This window comes from Poeciliopsis prolifica, unplaced genomic scaffold (genome assembly GCF_027474105.1).
Source record: "Poeciliopsis prolifica strain line A6 unplaced genomic scaffold, Auburn_PproV2 SCAFFOLD010, whole genome shotgun sequence".
NCBI classification, from domain to species: domain Eukaryota; kingdom Metazoa; phylum Chordata; class Actinopteri; order Cyprinodontiformes; family Poeciliidae; genus Poeciliopsis; species Poeciliopsis prolifica.
In genome coordinates, this window is record NW_026562385.1 from 13,032,632 (window position 1) to 13,053,121 (window position 20,490).

At 39.9% G+C, this 20,490-nt stretch overlaps 1 protein-coding gene across 1 annotated transcript; it reads right to left on the reverse strand.

Moving 5' to 3' along the window:
* Positions 1-4,499: 4,499 nt before the first annotated feature.
* Positions 4,500-6,825, reverse strand: LOC129363522 (volume-regulated anion channel subunit LRRC8D-like). The gene is made up of 3 exons (XM_055035647.1): positions 6,755-6,825; positions 5,293-5,652; positions 4,500-5,038 (listed from the first exon to the last, which is right to left on the reverse strand). Exons 1-3 carry the CDS (start codon positions 6,823-6,825, stop codon positions 4,501-4,503), a joined length of 969 nt encoding a protein of 322 aa, XP_054891622.1. The 3' UTR covers position 4,500.
* Positions 6,826-20,490: the final 13,665 nt, after the last annotated feature.

A 20,490-nucleotide genomic window follows, 5' to 3' on the forward strand; every position in this document is an offset into this window, starting at 1 on the left:
TTACAGTATGATGAGGCTGAAGAGCCGGCTGGGAGCCGAGACATGCGGAAGTGAGCGCAGTGGTCCGGAGGCAGCGTTCTGCCGGAGACAAACAGGAGGAGACTGTCCAGGTAGTGAAGCAAATCCGTGGTGAGAGGAGCCGGGAGAGCAGGAGGAACCAAGGCAGGTCGTGGGGACGACCTGCGCACGACTGCGGGGCGGCGTCGGAGAGCCGCAGCAATTAAGCGAACGTGAGCCGGAGCGGGGAACCAGGCGGATGACGGACTACGTCCACGACATGTAGAGGTGAATTTCTGCTTCGCCGCCGCCGTTGGAGGCTAAAGGAGGGCGAGGTTCGGCAGATGGATCGGAGGGAAGCCGCTGGGAGACAACAGAAGTGCAGCCGGCGGCCGAGGTATAATCCTTGGACCTGGGCGGTAAAAGAAGGAAAGGACGATCGGTGATCCTCCTGCGGACCAGGGAGTGACGGGAGGCTGCCGAGACCAGCTAGCTGAACGTCGGAAACGTAAAAAGAGAGCACGGCTGACGCGCTGGTTGTGCACAGCGACGAGCGGGTTGACCCTCTGCTAGCTTGGCTTTTGAAGACGGTCCTGGATGATGATAGGCCCAAAGCGGAGAGTTGCTCCAGCCCTGATTGGTTGAGGTAGGACGTGGCGATTGCGAGATGAATGTCAGCTGGATCGAGTCTCCCAGGTTGAATTTACGCCTAAGCTTCATGTGTGACAATGGTTGGTTAAAATCAGTTATAAAATGCCCAAAACACAAGCAGTTCTAAAGGCCAGCTCCTTCCTCAGAGCTCTGCCACAGTAAAAACTACAGTGATGCGTTTTTGTAGTTCTAATTTATAATTCTAAAGGCCAGCTCAGTCCTCAGAGCTCTGCCATAGTAAAAACTACAGTGATGCGTTTTTGTAGTTCTAATCAGCTGCTCGGCCCTGCTGTGCTTCGTTGCTACGGTAATTAATCCTCTGCAACTGTCATGTGTGTGAGACAGAAAGAATTCTATCTTTGAGAGACACCCAGTCAGTTTTGACTGAAAAAAGCAGTCCGAACAACTCCTTCCCGTTCTGAAACCGTGATACGTATCGGAAAACCGTTTTAAGCGTATGAGAGGGCTATCTTTCGTCTCTGATAGTCCCGCAATTCATATCTGTACATCACTCACAGTAATAACAGCGACGAGATAAAAATGGTGTGCGCTGAGGTCTGACATTTTTCAGAAATACATGGAAGTGAACCTGGCTGAGCGAGTGGAAATCCTGTCGCATCACTTTGCTCTGAAGCCCCTAGACAAAAAACCGTAAGCCCTAGAAAAATTTTGAAAACATTTCACCGGAGCAGGCATGCGTATCTATGTCATGACCGAGTTTGATACCGATAGGGCGATATTTGTGGGCGTGACGGCGATTTCAAAATTTATTTGGGGTGAGAATCGCACTGCTTCCCACACTCTAACCAAACGTCAGTTACACTTTAGTTTTTCCAAAAATTGAAAACTTTGGAGCGCTTAGAGAGAAATTATGGACAAACCGTAATTCGTAACATTGTAACCGGTGAACAGTCATCACCGGTTCTAATGTTATTCCCCTTGAGGATAAAGCTTGTCCTCTGAAAGGCAGTTTCCAGACTTCCACTTTGAGAGGGAGCACCTCTCCCTCTCAACTCCTCCATCCAGCTCCTTCAGACTAGCCAGCAGCAATTAGCAAACACCTGTTGGGACTGCAAATCTGCTCAGCTCATTATATGAGCTACTTCTCAGTGCCACACTGGTAAAAACATTGTTGAACAGTCAGAGGAGCCATGTTGTGATGACTTTCTGAAGGCGGACATTCAGAAAGGGCAGGAGTTTTTAAAGAGACAGTGGCCCAATTTCAAGGCGTTAAATTACAATGTCAAATTTCTTTTAAGTTATATTTGACATATAATACATTCTTACAACTGAAGGTAACATAGTTACTTGACTGTGTTATAAAATACAAGAGGAACCTCTAAAGGAACTTGAATAGAGTAACTGTATCAAAGAGAGTAACTGGTTTTCTGACCAGTGAACATGCAGCCTGATTGATGGTAGAGTGGGCGCTCCATACGTGAAAGCTTGATTCTGACCTTGAACCAAGTGCTGCAGCTCATTTCATTCTCTCCTACTTTAACGGGTGACTCCAGTGCCTTTGGAGCTTAACATGAAATTGAGCCGTCTTCATGTCAGTGTCGTAATTTGCTGAACGATCTCCAGATTTCATCGGTAGAATATGTTTCCCCACTGTTTCTTGTAGAACCAGACTCAAACGAACACTGCGCTTATAAGGAGTCGTTTACCAGCAAGTGGAGGAATGGCGAGTGTGATCAGAAACATACGTTCATGTGCTACGATGAGTCACTGACTCTGGTGAAGGAGAATAAAACCTGGGAGGAGGCGTTGGAGCACTGCAGGACTCTGAACAAAGTCCACAGCTACGACCTGGCGACCCTCTCCACAGACGACGACAACCACTTTGCACAAGAGAAAGCCCAACTGGCAACCACTGAGGAGGTGGGTCGCTGTTTGCTCTCCGGTGTTCTTTACCAACTCATCCTCAGTGTTTACGTTGACTTCCTGCTACATGTTGGTAGATGTGTACGGGCCTGCGTTACCTTGGTGACGAGTGGGTCTGGGTGGGTGGAGAACCGGTGCAGGACCAGGACATTCCAAGCTGCCCGACTGAGAGGTGTGGAGTCCTGGAGAAGAACGGCAACTCATCCTTCAGCAGCAGAGACTGCAGCCAGAGAAGGAACTTCTTTTGCTACATAAAATCTTAAATGTACATACATTATTAATCCTGTTGTTAATTATAATTACGAGCTTTTACAAACTTTTATAGGTGAAATCTATTAAAACATAGATGAAGATTAGCATAAGCTATTATAAGCCATTTTTGACCCATTTATTGTTTTCATTTGTCAAATCAGCAGCTGTATGTAACCAACACAATTCAGTTAAATTACTTATTTAGAGATGAAGTAGGTAACTTTTAGAAAACATATTTGTTATAACTGTCATGATAGCAGAATATGCAACAATGTGTAAAAAAAAAAAGTTGAGCTCCTCTGCTTCCTTCCTGCCATGTGAAGAAACAGTCTGAGCTAGGAAGAGGGTTTCAGTGCTGTCAATCAAGCTTGTGATCATGCCACCAGTTTCTCACAACGGAACCTGTTAAGAATGCTAAGACTAGTTAGCCTGTCCACCAATCAGCTTTTGAAACTTGTCCCTGGTGCTGATCGTGATTTATTTATGCTTCACATTTGTAATATATGAAGCTGTTCTCTCTCGAAAATTTACATGAAGTGAGTTTCAGAAACATTATGTCATCCATGTTCTTCTGATTTTGGCTATTCACTTTCTTACGCTGGACTTGGAAATTTTTTCAATTATTTACAAATTAGTATACCCTCAGTTCTTCTATTCCAGTGGTTCCCAAAGTGTGGGAGGAGTTCGGGAAACTGTATGGATGAATAAAAAAAATAAATAGTTTAGATGGTTTGTTGTTTGTTTTGTTGCAAATAAAAGTCAGTGGAGTTTGAAAACAAAATATGTGTATAGGGTTGTATCTGGTTCAACATAATGTGTGTGTCCGGTTGAATTTTCTTTTTTTTTTGGTGAACATTTTACTGTAATCCAGAGGAACTCTGGAACGACATGTTTACTGGATTAAAACGCAGCGATGCATGAGCATCACGGGGCTAAAAACACACTTTGACTCCTTCTCGTAAGCAAACTTTAAAATACAGCTACCGTTTTCATAAGATTTTTTTTTTAAAATAAACTAATTCACTAATCGAACATGCGTGCGTCCAATTTTGCACTTCAATAACTTCAACTTCAAGTTGTTAGCTAACTCCTCATAAATATTATATCTGGAATAATGAAGACATTAAATACAAATTATAAGACAATCTTTTGTAGAAAATGGTTTAATAGGGAAATATTACTTGTAAGCCAGTTACTAAATCCAAATGGTCATTTATTGTCTTATTCTGACTTTGTTACTTTTCCAACTTCCTGTTACTCCTAAAGAAAATGCTGTTGTGTTTGATGCAATCCCCAGTGGGTCATTAAGGTTTTGTCATCTTTAGTTCCAGGTCAAATTCACTCAATGCCAAATTTTGATCTAAACTCCATTTATATTGACTCTGATTGTCCTTTTATGTGTCAGAAAACAACCAACAAAATATTAACAGATGTCGTTTTTTTCACCAGCTTCTATATTTTATTGGTCCAACATTTTTGAAAATATAAATTGGAGGTGGACTTGGTTGCTCCTAAAGAAATACTTAATAAACAATAAAGTCAGAGAAGTTTCTTAAAAAAGTCTTCTTTTGCTCTTGTCAAAAATGTCAAATTAAGCAAAGTAGGTTGATTTGAAGAAAATTATTTAATATTTTTCATAAAAGTTACATAGTGCAGAAGTATACTAATTTTAGTTAAAATTGTAAATTTAGGTGTATAGGGTTATATCAGTCATCTTTAAACTTTATATCTGTGACTCCACTGAGTGGGAGAGTACGGGAAAGTGTCCGACTCTGGCCTGGACTGATCCTCAAGGTGTCCCTCGTTGGTGGCGTAAGGACGGCTCAGGAAGTCCCTGATGTGTGGAGGCAAGGAGAGGAAGAGCCACCTCTCTACCAGCAGCCGGAGTTCTGTCAGGTCCGCCATTCGCTTGAGTTCCGTCAGCACAAGCAGCCTTGCGCCTTCGTTGTGTATCTCCAGCTTCACCAAGCTTCCTGCCACCTCGCACAGCTCTGACGGAACCCTGTCCAGCATCCCATGGATCACCAGAACGCGGAGGTGGCAGAGCTGCCGCAGGCTCCCCACGGCCCAGCCGTGACCCACGCCGCCCTCGCTGCCCAAGCGACCCGAAAGGTGGAGCTCATGCAGGTTGCGGAGGGAGAGGACCCAACTGGGGATCTGTGACGCCTGAGAGAAGGTGATGTGGAGAACCTCGAGGCGTTCCTGGAGGACTGCGAGCGCACCGGGATCCACAGCCGCCGGGCAGTGGAGCTCCCTGTGTCTGTGGGAATCATAGCAAGGGTTTATGGGACATATGGAAGTTGATCAGGGTCCCTGGAAAAAAAACTCACTTTAATCTCAGAATTTCTATTTTTTTCTTGTCAGAATTCTGCAGTTTTTCTCAAAATTCTGAATTTTAGTCTCAGAATTCTGAGAAAAATCATCCAGATGAAGTTTGGACTTTTTTCAATGGACCCGATTCTCTTCCCTAGGGTAAAAGAAGTGCGTCTGATTCCCTGTACAACTCACCTGAGTGAAGTCATGTTTGCCACCTGCAAAGTGAACTTAGCGTCAGCGATGAGCTCCAGTTTGAGGGCGTGCAGCTGGCTGAGGGTGAACAGAGCCGGAGGGAGGCGAGGCAGGGCGACGAGCTGCAGGGTGCTGCAGCCCTCCGCGTCCACGCTGCTCAGAGCCTGGAGCTTCTCTTCTCCCCAGTGCCTTTCCAGGCTCTGCTCCAGCAGTCTGCTCTCGCTGACCGGCGACAGGAACATGGAGAGGCGCTGCACCAGCAGCGGGTCGTTCTGCTCCAGCATGTGGATGAGGAAGGCCAGGTCATTCATCAGATCGGGAATGTCCTTCAGGGAGTGGAAGGAATACCTTCGAAGACAGCTAAGGAGAGGTAATGAAACAAGAAAATAATTCCAATGGAAAGAGAGATGTAAAATAGAACATAAGGAACGACACATCTAAAAAAAAAAAACCAACAACAACTAAGTAACACAGAGAAATGCTTCATTGATATTCTGTGCATTCTCTTTAAAACACAGAAATGCAACAAAAGTGTCAAAGTCAGAGACTTCTTTGACACAGCTACATATTTTTTATTTAGTTTTTTCTTCTGCTTGTTTTTTTCTTCTTTTGGTTTTATTTATTGTGTAATTTTATATAAACATATGTAGATGTATGCGACTACATGTTTTATATTCTTTTTGTAATGTGCAAAAGGTAATCTGTACTTTGCTCTAAAGAAAAATAGAAGAAAAATTTGAAGAAAAAAAGAACACCTGCATGCGATTATTTCTGCCCCGGCTATTAACAGTAATCTGAGTTACCTGACACTATATCTAATTTTCTTATGAGAATATATTTTTGAACTGAATTTAACTTCAATTCAATTCAGGAATATTTTATTAATTTCAAAAGGACATTAAGTGCTATTTTTATCAAAATGTCATCCATTTTTTTGGTGAGAGTTCACAAACATTTCATATAACATGACTAGCAGATTATGGTAATTTTTCCATAACACCCCTAAAGATGCATTTAAGAGTCAAGAAAAGTAGATATTTTTGTTTTGTCCTTTCCTTATTCAAACCCTCCTTATGTTAATGAGAGCTGCCTTCCATGTCCAGGATATTTAGTAGTAAAGTATTTAGTACATTTAGTAAAACAGTATATTGTGGCGTATTATAATGTATGTATTTCACACCCGGATGTAAACTCTTATTGTGAAGGGCAGAAGGTGAGGTCGTCTTCCTACCTGATGAAAACAATTCGCTGTCACGCCAATGGCTGCCAGTCGTTAGGTTTGACAGCTGCCGTCCTTTGCTGCCGCCTAGTTTCTCGTTTAATGTTACGCAACAAAATGACACGTTTGCTTTTCATCCTACCGCGCAGCGTCCTGCGAGCATTTTTAAAGTGAAATAAAGCGAATAAAAGCAGTATCAGGCTTCCACTTGTCCGGTTGTGTTTGCTAGCTAGAGGCTCGAGCCGTTCACAGCTCCTCTCTTCCGGTCGTTTGATATTCGCGGTCTTCGGAGGACCCGGATGCAGACCCGGCATTCGAACACAGTTTTTTCCCATAAGCCTGGGAAACGTCACTTATTACGTGAAAACATAGAATTCGGCGAGTTTGATGTCTATGACGTCGCAAATGTCAGGGTGTTTATTTGCACTGCATTCTTCTCGAGCCCTCTGTTCGCCCTCGTTTGTCTCAGAGCCCGGATTAGTTCTTGTTCATCTCGCCTTTAGAGCAAACCTTTCTTCAAACCAGCGAACCTGGCAAGCAGAATGAGTTCTCCAATTGTTGAGACCCAGCGCATCACGGTCAACGTCCTTAGGGGGCTGGTGCACCGACTGTTCATCAACTTGACCTGGATGGAGTACCTGCGTCTGGCAACAGGGGACCCCGCTCGCACCACTACCTGCGTTCTGGTCGGGATATTGAAGGAGATCTTGGAGCTGTTTGTTGCGAACGCTCTTGAGAGTGTTCCGATCGACAACTCCAAGATCGAAGAGATGGTTGGCAACAAGTTGCCGGAAGCTTTTGCTAAGGTCATCAAGGTTGGTGGAGATTTCCACACCGAACGCACGGACAATTTAAACCGTCTCATTGTCCGGTATGTGGTCGAGAGAGTCAATTCCATCTTAGACTCTGACTCTGAGAACAAACGCAGCAATCACGTTGATGACTTGATCAGCGATATGGTGGATGAAGTCAAAGGCATGGTTAAGGACCTTTTTGTCCGATTGCATGCATCTGGCAAGAAATCCAAGAAAGTCGTCCGCCCGGTCGAGCCGAGATCTTTGCTCAAAGGCCTGAATGAGAGGCTCCAGGGTTTTTTCAGGCGGTTCGCTCGGAGACATTCATCACGAGTTGCTCCAGTGAACCTCCCAGAAAACCCTGGACCCTCTCAGACCATGACCAAGGCCACGGCTGCCTTGATTTCTTCTTTGGAAGTGGACGCCAGGTGTGACATCTCAACTCTGGAGCCCGACATTCCTCCAGATGATGTGTCGGACATCATAGATCTGGACACCTATCCAGAGATCCCATCAGCCAAAGACTCTCAGGCCTATCGAGTCGAACTGGAGTCAAAATTTGGATTACCCAGGGAGGCCTTCGTTAACGCGAAGACCTCACTGGGAGAGGATTTTGAGTCTCCAGGTTTGATGAGGTTACGCCTGTGGAGCATCGATTGAAGTAGTGGGGTGAATTTTTAATTAGTTGTTAGTTAGATAGTTAGGGATTTTTTTACTTGTTCGCTTAGCATTTGCTCGTTTTTAATTGTTTGCTCACTAGTTAGGTCGTTTTTTACTCGTTCCCTTAGTTGTTAGATCGTTTTTTACTTGTTCGCTTAGTTGTTAGGTCGTTTTTTACTCGTTCGCTTAGTTGTTAGATCGTTTTTTACTTGTTCGCTTAGTTGTTAGGTCGTTTTTTACTTGTTCGCTTAGTTGTTAGGTCGTTTTTTACTTGTTCGCTTAGTTGTTAGGTCGTTTTTTAATTGTTTGCTTAGTAGTTAGGTCGTTTTTTAATTGTTTGCTTAGTAGTTAGGTCGTTTTTAATTGTTTGCTAGTAGTTAGGTCGTTTTTTAATTGTTTGATTAGAGTTACAATGGTTATAAAAAGTGCCAGGTTTTATTTCAGCAAGACAAGCATTTTTGCAATGAAATTGAAAAACAAACAGAAATCTTCCAAGGAGCTGCAGTGAAAATGAGGTATTTTCACTGCAGCATAAGTGTGCACACCTTTTAGAACTGGGAGTGTGGCTATTTTCAGAGGCTACAAAAGAATTTCCAGTTCATTAAATATACCATGGGACACTGTGAAGACTGTCACCATCAAGTGCTACAACAGTAACATCAGCAAGAACAGGACGTCCGTCCAAACTTGACAAGAAAAAGACAAGAAGAAAACTGGTCTGGTAAGTTGCCAAGAGGCCGACAGCAACGCTGAAGGAGCTCCGAGAATTTCTGGCAAGTACTGGCTGTGCAGTACATGTGAAAACAACCTCCCATCTTCTTCATATGTCTGGGCTGAAGGAAAGGGCAGCAAGACAGAAGCCTTATCTTTCAAAGAGAAAAACCAAAGCCCAGCTTCATTTTGCAAAGACACATCTGAAATCTCCCAAACATATGTGGGAAAATGTGTCACGGTCTGATGAACCCAAGGTCGAACTTTTTGCACAAATTTCCAAAAGGTGACTTTGGTGCAAAAACAACAGTGCTCATACCTACAAAAGAGCACCATACTTACAGTGAAGCATAGTGGAGGTATCATCATGCTTTGGGGCTGTTTTGCTTCAGCTGGAACTGGGGCCTTAGCCAGGGTGGACGGAATCATCAACAGATCCAATTATCAGTCAGTGTTGGCACAAATCCATCGGGCTTCTGTTAGAAAGCTGGAGACGAGGAGGAACTTCATCTTTCGGCTTGACAATGACCCAAAGCTCACATCTAAATCAACAAAAAATGGAGTGAGATAAAAGCTTTGGAATGGCCCAGCCAGAGTCCAGACCTCAATCCCACCAAACATCTGTGGGGTGATCAGAAGAGGGCTACGCACAAGAGATGCCCTCGCAATCTGTCGGATTTGGTGCGGTTTTGCAAAGAAGAGTGGGCAAATATTCCCACATCAAGATGTGCCACACTGATAGAGTCCTATCCAAAAAGACTGAGTGCTGTTGTGAAAGCCAAAGGTGCTGCATATTTAGCCAACCAGGTTATTGTAAGTTTTTCACAGAATATTTTTATGCTTTAAAAGTTTCTGTTTGTTTTTCAATAGCATTGTACAGGTTAAAGGTCACGTTAAAGGAGGACAAAGTTGTGAAAATGTTTGTCTTGTCATGTGTTTACATCACAAAAACCTGGCATTTGAACAGGGGTTTTTATATCCATTGTACGTCATTTAAACTTACTTATTTAGTTCTTAGGTTTTTTTTTATTTGTTAGTTAGTTAGATAGGTTAGTTAGGTCCTCTCCATGGGCTGCCACCTTAACGTGGTGGAGGGGTTTGAGTGTCCCAATGATCCCAGGAGCCGTGCTATCTGGGGCTTTATGCCCCTGGTAGAGAGGTTCTAGGTGAGGAACCAGACTAAGTGCAGCCTTACAACCCCTTATTATAAATTCTGACAATGTTCTTAGTGTTCCGTCGCCCGGATGCGGGCCACCGGGGCCCCACTCTGGAGCCAGGCCTGGAGGTGAGCCCATTGGAAGGGAACATGAGTCCCCCTTCCAATGGGCTCACCACCTGTAGGAGGGGCCAAAGGGCTCGGGTGCAGTGTGTGCACGTTAATTAGCATGAACTTAATCCATTCAGTATGATAAATATTGCTAATAAATATGAAATTATGTAAAATGCTGATATTAAGAATAAAGCTAATGCAAGCGTGATGGCTATCATTAGCATATTGAGTCACTAGTCTATTGAAACTACCAGTAGGATAAGGGTTACTGCTAGCATGTTGACAAACAAAATTAGATTAGTGAACTAACACAATTCAGTATGCTAACATTAGTGAATAAATTAAAATGATCCAAAATGCTAAGTTTAGCTTAAGTGATGCAACATGCTAGTGACTCAATACGCTAATAATAGCCATCCTGCTAACATTAGCCTTGTACCTAAATTAAGCATTTTACATCATTTCATATTTATTGCATATTTATTATCAATATTTAACCTACTGAATGTCAATGAAAGTAAACATTGACTTGCTTACATTTTCAATGTAAACAGGTCAATGTTTACTTGACTGACTCACAGGTGCTGCTATCACCTGTGATGTCACAGAGGAGACATGAGACATGACAATCATGATGTCATGATTCACATTGAATGATGTCAGTGACATGTATTGATGCCATTCAATATGAATGATGTCAGTGACATCAGTAGCTGCAGAATGATGTTGACCACTGAGTAGCTTTAGCATTTTATGATGAAGTCTGTTTTGTTTTTTTCTATATTTCTCAATTATTTAAAAAAATATTTCAGCAAACTCTTCCGTCTCTCTCGTGTCCCCAGGTTGCGTGTCCAGGTCTTCATGCCAGGCAGCTGGACGATGTTGCTGGTGAAAGCCGTCCTGACTGGCATCGTCTGTCTCTGCTCACTTCCTGTTTATCACTCAGGTTCACAGCAACTGAAGAAGAAGCAGCAGGTGGAAAAAAAAAACCCTCGACAGTCTCGACTCAAACTGGAGGACCTTGAACCTTCTTTAAAGCCGTGAAGCTTTAAAGGAGGCTTAAAACAATCGGTGTTGGTTACTTGGACTTGACTGACATGATCCACCAACTGGCTCAGCTTCCAGCTCTTCCAGTTGGTTTCATTGGTTATGAGTCCATGAGTAAAAACAGAGTTGCCTGGGTAACATTTCAGTCAATTAGTTGAAGCTAACATCAGGAAACTTCTTCAGTGTGTCTGGTTTATGTTTGATATTGGAATATCAAACTTGAAACTAACTTCACTGCGGTCAGTAACACAATAAAAACACCAGGATGAAGTTTGTTTTGGCCTGTAAAGATGGCACCAAGCAACTGCGCGAGACGTAAATGTCTTACGCCGTGATGTTGGTTCCAAAGCTCTATTGGCCAATAGTGGAGGAGCTGGACATAGAAGGCAGCTCTCCTCATTAACATAAAGATGCACACAGAGATGACAAAAGATGGAGGGCTTGTATAAGGAAAAGACGAAACAAATTTCTACTTTTTTTGTCAAAAACAGGTGAAATGAAAAAGAAAATGTAAACATTTCTTGACAGAAACTCATGTGTAAGGACATGAAAAACTAAATATGTACTTATGATTTTATTTCTTATTATGTCAGTTTTGGTCCTCCAGAGATGTTGGGTCCTGTCTCTGAGTGCAGTCCAGTCCCGTCTCGGTCACTCCGAGTCGGGACTGGACTCCAAGGAGGAATCGTATTCCGAGTTATGGGCTATTTAAATTATAAAAGTGCTAAAAAGCTTTAAAAACTGAAGTGATTGCTTTAGTGATTGCTTTTAGTGACAGATTAAACAACCAATAGTCTGATTTCACAAGCCAATAAGGTTGATTGTCCCGCCCCTTTGACTGATGTGCTGAGATTTTGCTCAGATTGTATTAGACATCTGAGCAATGACGGTCGTTTCCGTTAATAGTCTGGAAGAGCTTGAAAAATTTGATGAAGAACCTGGAAATCGGTGAGAAAAACAATGTTAAAATAGTTCCGAAAAATATTTAATTCAAAATAGTAAATTCGTTTTTATGAAATCTCAGAAAACTTCCCTTGTGAGGAATTGAATCAGAAAAAAATCCCCTGTACCCTCTTGGTGTTAAAACAGGGCTTAATCTGGGTTCCTCGTGAGCCTCGATAGCAACATTAGAAAGATATCATGTCGTGACGGTGTTGTAACACAGTTGGATCTGTGGATCCATTTTCTTTCATTGGATGAAAAATATCCTGCCTAAGATCAGTAGCTGTCAGCGATCAGTAGCACTACTGACGTACGTTTCATGTAACATGGAGCAGAAAACAGTTTCCACACATCCATTGGGTGGAACAGGAACCAGTTTCAGCAAGGTAGCCAGTTTTTCTGAAGTACCAGATGAATTAGAATATCCAGGCCTTGTACCCAGTACCTGAGTGTTCCTGTCTGGTACGTCTTCAGGAAAACTGTACCTATGTTTTGGAGAGCTGGAACTGGTCCCTGGATCTCCTGGTTCCTGAACTCTTGCTCTCTTCTCTCCCGTTCAATCAATTTTTGCCTAAACCGAGCATTTTCAGACCTTAAACTCATGTGTTGGTGGTCAAGGTACTCCATTTGTTCAAGGTCTCTATCAAGCTGGTCCAGGAGACACTATTTCCTCTGAAAGACTCTCCTCCTCGTCAGACCACCTCTTTATTAACTGCTGTGTCATTGTCAAGGTCATCTGAAGCTTCTGGAGTCTTAAGTTGAGAGTCTGTTGGGCCAGTTCCAGGGAACGCACTTCAGCTCTCGGACCGGACTCCGAGGAGTCCTTGTGACAGCATAGCTCCTCGGATTATTGGAGCACTCAAACCTTTCCACCACGATAAGGTGGCAGCCCAAGGAACTCTGCTGTAGTTCTGTGTTTTTATTCTCCAAGTCCTCTCTGGTCGCGTCTGGAGAACTTTTGTCCGTCAGCAGGCTATCCAGATCGTTAGGCATACAACAATTATTGCCAGCCATTGTTTGAAATCAAATCAACCGTGGTTGTACTTCTCTTCTTCTTTCCACCCAAAATGTAGAACAAATGAGTTGCTGTGGAATAAAAGGAGATGGATTACAGTCATCACCGGTTCACAAAGCCACTAGAAGCCTGTTGTGTGTGTGTGTGTGTGGGTGTGTGTTCTGCAGTGAGGTTCACAGCTGATCAGACATAATCATATTTCCAAATATAGACCCCGTGCATGTTATTGTTTACATGAGGAAATTCCCCACAAGCAGTCAAAGCTGTAGAGCAAAAAGACAATTCTCTAACATGTCATCCATGGCCGCGCTGCTGCAGCAGAATAATTTTATTAACTTAATCAAACTTGGACAGGTAGATATTGTTGATGTTGTGCTGTGCTCCACAGCAAAGAAAAAACCGTTAAAGAACAACTCAAAACCACTTCTTTTTTTTTTATTATTATTATTATTATTATTATTATTATTATTATTATTATTATTATTATTATTATTATTATTATTACTGATAATAAAGGTGTTTACAAAACAGCAAAATTAAGAACACCAATAAGTAACAAAACAGACAAGACAATAATGCCTGGGTGTAATATAGCAAGCACAAACAAATCAAAAGAAAAATAAATAAATAAAAAGTCAGAAACATATTAAAGTGTGAGCACACAGCCATTGTCTTAATGGCTTTTCTATTTTTTTTAATATTGGAGAGCTCTAATATATTGTTTGAATTCCTCTTTAAAGGCTGAAAAGTCAGGTTTCTGATTTGAGAATATAGACTTATGTATATGATATTTGGCGACTAATAAAATTAGATTGATATCATAAAAATGTTTTATTAGTGGGATAAGAGAAGAATCCAGAGAACACCTTTATATAGGTAATGGAAAAGTCATCGAGAATTGTTTGGGAAATAAACATACAAATATCTTGCCAGGAAATACATGAGAAACAGCATGAGCAGAACTAGAAAATTCCTGAAGCAATTTAACCAGGGCCTGCCAAAGTGTGCCCGTCGGTTTGGACCCAGCATTCTGATGCTAAATATTAGCATCCATGCTAAAGAAAGCTGCAATGTCATCAATACCATGTGGAGAGTCACAAGCATGACTTACTGCATTCAGTATACTAAACATGGGTAATAAGTAAGGGAAATAGCTAATACCTCATGCAAGGTAAAAGGCTAATGCTAATGCTCTGCCTTGATGTGCAAGACAGAGCCCTAACCTGAGTGGAAAAGATCATGCAGGATAATCTTATTGCACTGCGTACGGCAGTGCACTGGTGGGGAACAGTGAAATGCTAATGTTTGTGCTAATGCTAATGCACTGTCTTGCTGTTATTGAGAGGAAAAGATAATGCAAGCTAATATCATTGCATCTTCTGCGGCACTGCATTAGCCACAGACGAATCTTAAGGCTTTTATTTTGAAATTTATTTAAAGCTTAATTTAAAATTGCCAAACTAATTCCATGTGTACCAATGGTTGGTTAAAATGAGTTATAAAAGGCCCAAAACACAAGCAGTTCTAAAGTCCAGCTTTTTTCTCTGAGTTCTGCCACAGTTAGAACTACAGTGATGCGTTTTTGTAGTCCTAATCAGCTGGCCCTGCTGTGTTCCGTTGCTATGGTAATGGATCCTCTGCCAGCTGTGAGTCAGACAGGGGGATTTTTTTTTCTTTTTTTTTTTTGAATAGATTTTTATTGAGAAACAGATGTATTTGTATGTTTAGTGCAATTCTGTATAAGGCATATCTAGTAGAGGCATATTTAAAGTGGAAATATAAAGTAACATTGACAATAAAAGATTAGTATTACAATTAGTAATAGTGTAACAGTAGCTAACAAAGGCAGCAAGGGGATTCATAAATTAGGATTAATATACATCAGTGGGCAATTCCATTAATATTTCAGTCAGGGATTCATATGAATCAATGAAGGATTTCAAGGATTTCAAATATAACTGGAATTCAGATAAAAAGATGTTAAAGACTGGGGATGATCTCAGCACTCTTTGTTTATGAATAAAGAATTTTGCCAAACAAAATATTAAGTTACAACAGAGTTCCATAGTTTTGTTTATTAATAATACTCCAAAAGTTACCATATCTCTAGAAATAGATTCAGGAAGTGTGAATTTGGAACTGATCCATCTTTCTAAGCAAATCCAAAATGTTTTGGTTTGGTTGCATTCATAAAAGATGTGGTCAATCGTTTCAATATCCCGTTCACAAAAGGAGCACTTATTGTCATCAATATTAAATCGATTTTTTAATAATTCTTTTGAAGGGTAAATTGCATTTAAAATTTTAAAGTGTGTTTCTTTAGCTTTAGGTTGAATAGGGAGTTTAAGATAAAGGGATCTTAACCTCTCAATTGATTTATTATCAAACTTGCAAAGAATGTTATTTCTATTTATTTTCCCAGGGAACAAAGTATTGTTTAGACAGTTTCTAATTGTGCGGTTATTAAACTTTTGGTCAGTGAATAAAATTCCATTAATAAATAAATTGAGTAATTGTGGGGTCATCGGATTATATGTTATCAATTTTTTTACCTGGTTAATAAATTGTTTTGGAAAGGCATTAACTAATTTGGTAAATTCAGCTCTTGGGGGAAAGAATTGATATTGTTCACATAGTTGTTCATAGTTTAACATGCAACCATTAGCATCCATTAAGTGTATAATAGACCAAATATTCTTCTCCATCCAATCCTTGTAAAATAAGTATTTACTGCGATGTAATATGAATCTGTTATTCCATATGATAGAGGAGTGTGGTGAGTAGTTATGTACATAGAGCATTTTCCAGTATAGTAATACCTGTTTATGGAACTCTGATAGTTTAATTGGCAATTTATGAATATTGAAATCAGCTAGAAGTACAAGTTATAAACCACCAATTTTGTTAAATACATAATTAGGGACGCAATACCAAAATATTTGAGAATTTTTAACCCAGGATTTCAACCAATTAATCTTAAGGGTTTCGTTAAGGCTTTCGAAGTCAATTACTTTCAGACCGCCATCTTTGATTTCTTTCACCATATGACTTTTCCATAAGTAGTGTGGCCTGTTCCTCCAAATAAAGTTCATGTTCATTTGGTTAATAGTTTTAGTTAAACTATTTGGGATAGCAGTGCTATAGGTTGAATAAATTAATCTTGATAAGCTTTCCATTTTTGTTAAATAAATGCGTCCTAAAATAGAGAGGTCTCGTTGAAGCCATGAGTTAAGTTTGGATTTACATTCTTTAATCTTGTTTTCAATAGTTAAGGTTGATTCTTGGGTTTTGGTTATTACAGTTCCCAAGTATTTAATTTCAGATTTAATTGGAATGCTGGATATTTCTTTTAGGGTAGTGTCATGGATGGCTAAAAGTTCACATTTTTTTAGATTTAATGTTAGTCCTGAAGCCTCAGAGAAAAATTTTATTTTATCAATTACAATTGGAACCTGTTTGTCATTTTTTAAGAAAACGGTGGTGTCATCTGCTAACTGGCTAATGATTAATTCTGTACCAAAAACATCTAATTTCTCAATGTCTGCACAGTTTTTAAGATAGATTGCTAACATTTCTGCAACTAAATTAAATAGATATGGGGAGATGGGACACCCTTGAGGAATACCAACATTAATATTAAATCTGGCTGTGGTGCCTTTAGGTAGTAATACACAACTATTAGTGTTTTGATATAAACCTCGAATTAAGTTAATAAAATTGGCTCCAAAACCAAAATGTTCAAGAACTGAGAATAAGAACTGATGTTCCACCGAGTCAAAGGCTTTATAAAAGTCAAGAAAAAGAATAAAGCCATCATCTTGGATCATATCCCTATATTCAATCAGGTCCTTCACCAGCCTAATATTGTTGTGGATTGACCTTCCTTTTAAGAAGCCAGATTGTGAATCTGCAATAATGTTTGAGATTTCTGTTTGGAGACGCATGGTAAATATGTAAGTTAGTAATTTATAATCAGAATTTCTGAGTGTGATAGGTCTTCTATTCTCAATAAATCTAGGGTCCTTGATGGTTTGGGGATACATATAATAATTCCTTGATTCATTGTAGTAGGTATAGAATGATTTTTAAAAATTTCTGTAAAAACTTGATGCAGTAATATTTCAATGTCCGCCCAAAAGTGTTTATAAAAGTTTCCCGTAAGTCCATCTGGATCCGGTGCTTTATTCATTGATAAGCGATTAATAGCCTTATCAAGTTCTTCTATTGTAATTTTGTTGTCACAAGTTTTTTTGTAGTCATCCTCTATTTTAGGGATAAATGTTTCAATTTGTTTGAAAAAGGTGTAAGATTTTGGTTCTGAGAATTTGGAGGTATACAATTTATTATAGAATTTAAAAATTTCAATTGATATTAACTTTTCATTGTTGGTTTCTACATTATTTATTATTAAGGATTTGATAGAATTTTGTTGTTGTCTTCTACTTTCAAGATTACAAAAGTAGGCTGTGTTTTTTTTCTCCTTCTTCGATCCACTTCGCTCTTGATCTAATAAAAGCCCCTTTGGCCCTCTGGATATACATTTCATCTAGTTTGGGTTGGAGGATTCGTATTTTTTGTTTGTCTTCCATTGAAGGATTGGGCTTATTGCAATATAAATTTAGTTGTTGTACAATATCTAGTTCTTTATTTTGGATTTCCTTTTTAATTTGTTTACTGAATGAGATAGAAACTTGTCTGATCTTGTACTTCAAGAATTCCCATTTTTGGACAGGACTACTTAATTCTTCAGAGTTCTTAATATTTTGGATTAATTCTTTGATTTCTTGGCAGTCGGAGTCATTTTTAAGGAGACTGCAGTTGAATTTCCAATATTTACTTGTACCTGATTTCCAGTTTTGAGGTTTCATTTTTAAGGAAATAAGGCTATGGTCAGTCAGCGGTGCAGCAGAGATATCTGATTTAATTTTATTAGATAATAATTCATTTGTTATAAGCCAATAATCAAGTCTTGACTTGCTATTTGAGCCAAACCATGAAAATTGAATGCAGTTGGGGTTAAGATGTCGCCATACGTCAACTAGATTTTGTTCACTGCAGAAATTGTTAAAAATTTTGTTAGGGTAACTTGAGTTATGTTTAGAGGGCCATCTATCAAAAAATTCATCATAAGCAAGGTTGAGATCCCCACCAATTATAATATTGTTTGTTGAATAAAATAATTTTAGGTGATCTAAGTTTAGGGTTATTTCTTCAAGTAATAATTTGTTCTGGGTTTGGTTGTTATAACCATATATATTTAATAATATAAGTATTACGTTATCCAAACAGATAGTAAGAAATAGCCAGTGACCATTTTCATCCATTTTATTTGATATTATTTGACCCTGGAAGTTTTGAAGAAGATAGCGACCCCTGCTGATCTTGAAGAGCCATGACAGAAATAAGCTTAATCTCCCATTGTTTAGACCAAAAGACGCTATCTTCTTGTTTAGAATGAGTTTCTTGTAAGAATATTAAATTTGCGTTTTTCCCTTTACAGAATAAAAAGAAACTTTTCCTTTTAGTCAAATCTCTTAGGCCCCTTGCATTAATAGAAATTAATGAAAGATGACTTTTCAAGTTAAACATAGAAAATTAACGACACAAAATAAAAGGTTGAACAGTATTTGAATGGGTTTACCGAGTCAGACAGGGGGAGACATAATTCTATCAGTTTGAGGCAGCCATTTTCCCTAAAATAGGCATGAGCCAGAAAGGAATCTTAAGGCTTTTATTTTGAAAATTTCAGTAAGCCTCGTTTTAAATGTCCAATCTATTCAGATGAGTAACAGTGATTGGGTTAAATCAGTTCTAAAATTCTCCAAACAGCAATTGATATAAAAATTGTCAAGGCTTTTATTTTGAAATTTTCATTAAGCTTAATTTTTAATGGCAACACTAATTCCATGTGTAACTATGGTGTTTTTAAATCAGTTCTAAAATTCCCAAAAAACAAGGACTTGTCATGGCCAGCTCATTTCTCCTCAGTAGTAACTGACAGTTCTGGCATGTTGTAGTTCTGCCAATCAGCTCAGACTTCCTCTGTAGGCACAAAGTGTTCCGCCATGTTGTAGTCCTACCCTGCAGTCATTGTAGTTCTAAAGAGAAGGTCAACTCTCATGTCAGTGTGACACACAAAAAGAGACTTAATTCTAAATGCTTGAAGCAGTTAGTTTTTCTGAAAGGCCTGAGAGAAATATTCAGCTTTTATTTTGAAATTTTCATTAAGCTTAATGTAAAATTGACATACTAATCCCATGTGTGACAATGGTTGGTTAAAATCAGTTATAAAATGCCCAAAACACAAGCAGTTCTAAAGGCCAGCTCCTTCCTCAGAGCTCTGCCACAGTAAAAACTACAGTGATGCGTTTTTGTAGTTCTAATTTATAATTCTAAAGGCCAGCTCAGTCCTCAGAGCTCTGCCATAGTAAAAACTACAGTGATGCGTTTTTGTAGTTCTAATCAGCTGCTCGGCCCTGCTGTGCTTCGTTGCTACGGTAATTAATCCTCTGCAACTGTCATGTGTGTGAGACAGAAAGAATTCTATCTTTGAGAGACACCCAGTCAGTTTTGACTGAAAAAAGCAGTCCGAACAACTCCTTCCCGTTCTGAAACCGTGATACGTATCGGAAAACCGTTTTAAGTGTATGAGAGGGCTATCTTTCGTCTCTGATAGTCCCGCAATTCATATCTGTACATCACTCACAGTAATAACAGCGACGAGATAAAAATGGTGTGCGCTGAGGTCTGACATTTTCAGAAATACATGGAAGTGAACCTGGCTGAGCGAGTGGAAATCCTGTCGCATCACTTTGCTCTGAAGCCCCTAGACAAAAAACCGTAAGCCCTAGAAAAATTTTGAAAACATTTCACCGGAGCAGGCATGCGTATCTATGTCATGACCGAGTTTGATACCGATAGGGCGATATTTGTGGGCGTGACGGCGATTTCAAAATTTATTTGGGGTGAGAATCGCACTGCTTCCCACACTCTAACCAAACGTCAGTTACACTTTAGTTTTTCCAAAAATTGAAAACTTTGGAGCGCTTAGAGAGAAATTATGGACAAACCGTAATTCGTAACATTGTAACCGGTGAACAGTCATCACCGGTTCTAATGTTATTCCCCTTGAGGATAAAGCTTGTCCTCTGAAAGGCAGTTTCCAGACTTCCACTTTGAGAGGGAGCACCTCTCCCTCTCAACTCCTCCATCCAGCTCCTTCAGACTAGCCAGCAGCAATTAGCAAACACCTGTTGGGACTGCAAATCTGCTCAGCTCATTATATGAGCTACTTCTCAGTGCCACACTGGTAAAAACATTGTTGAACAGTCAGAGGAGCCATGTTGTGATGACTTTCTGAAGGCGGACATTCAGAAAGGGCAGGAGTTTTTAAAGAGACAGTGGCCCAATTTCAAGGCGTTAAATTACAATGTCAAATTTCTTTTAAGTTATATTTGACATATAATACATTCTTACAACTGAAGGTAACATAGTTACTTGACTGTGTTATAAAATACAAGAGGAACCTCTAAAGGAACTT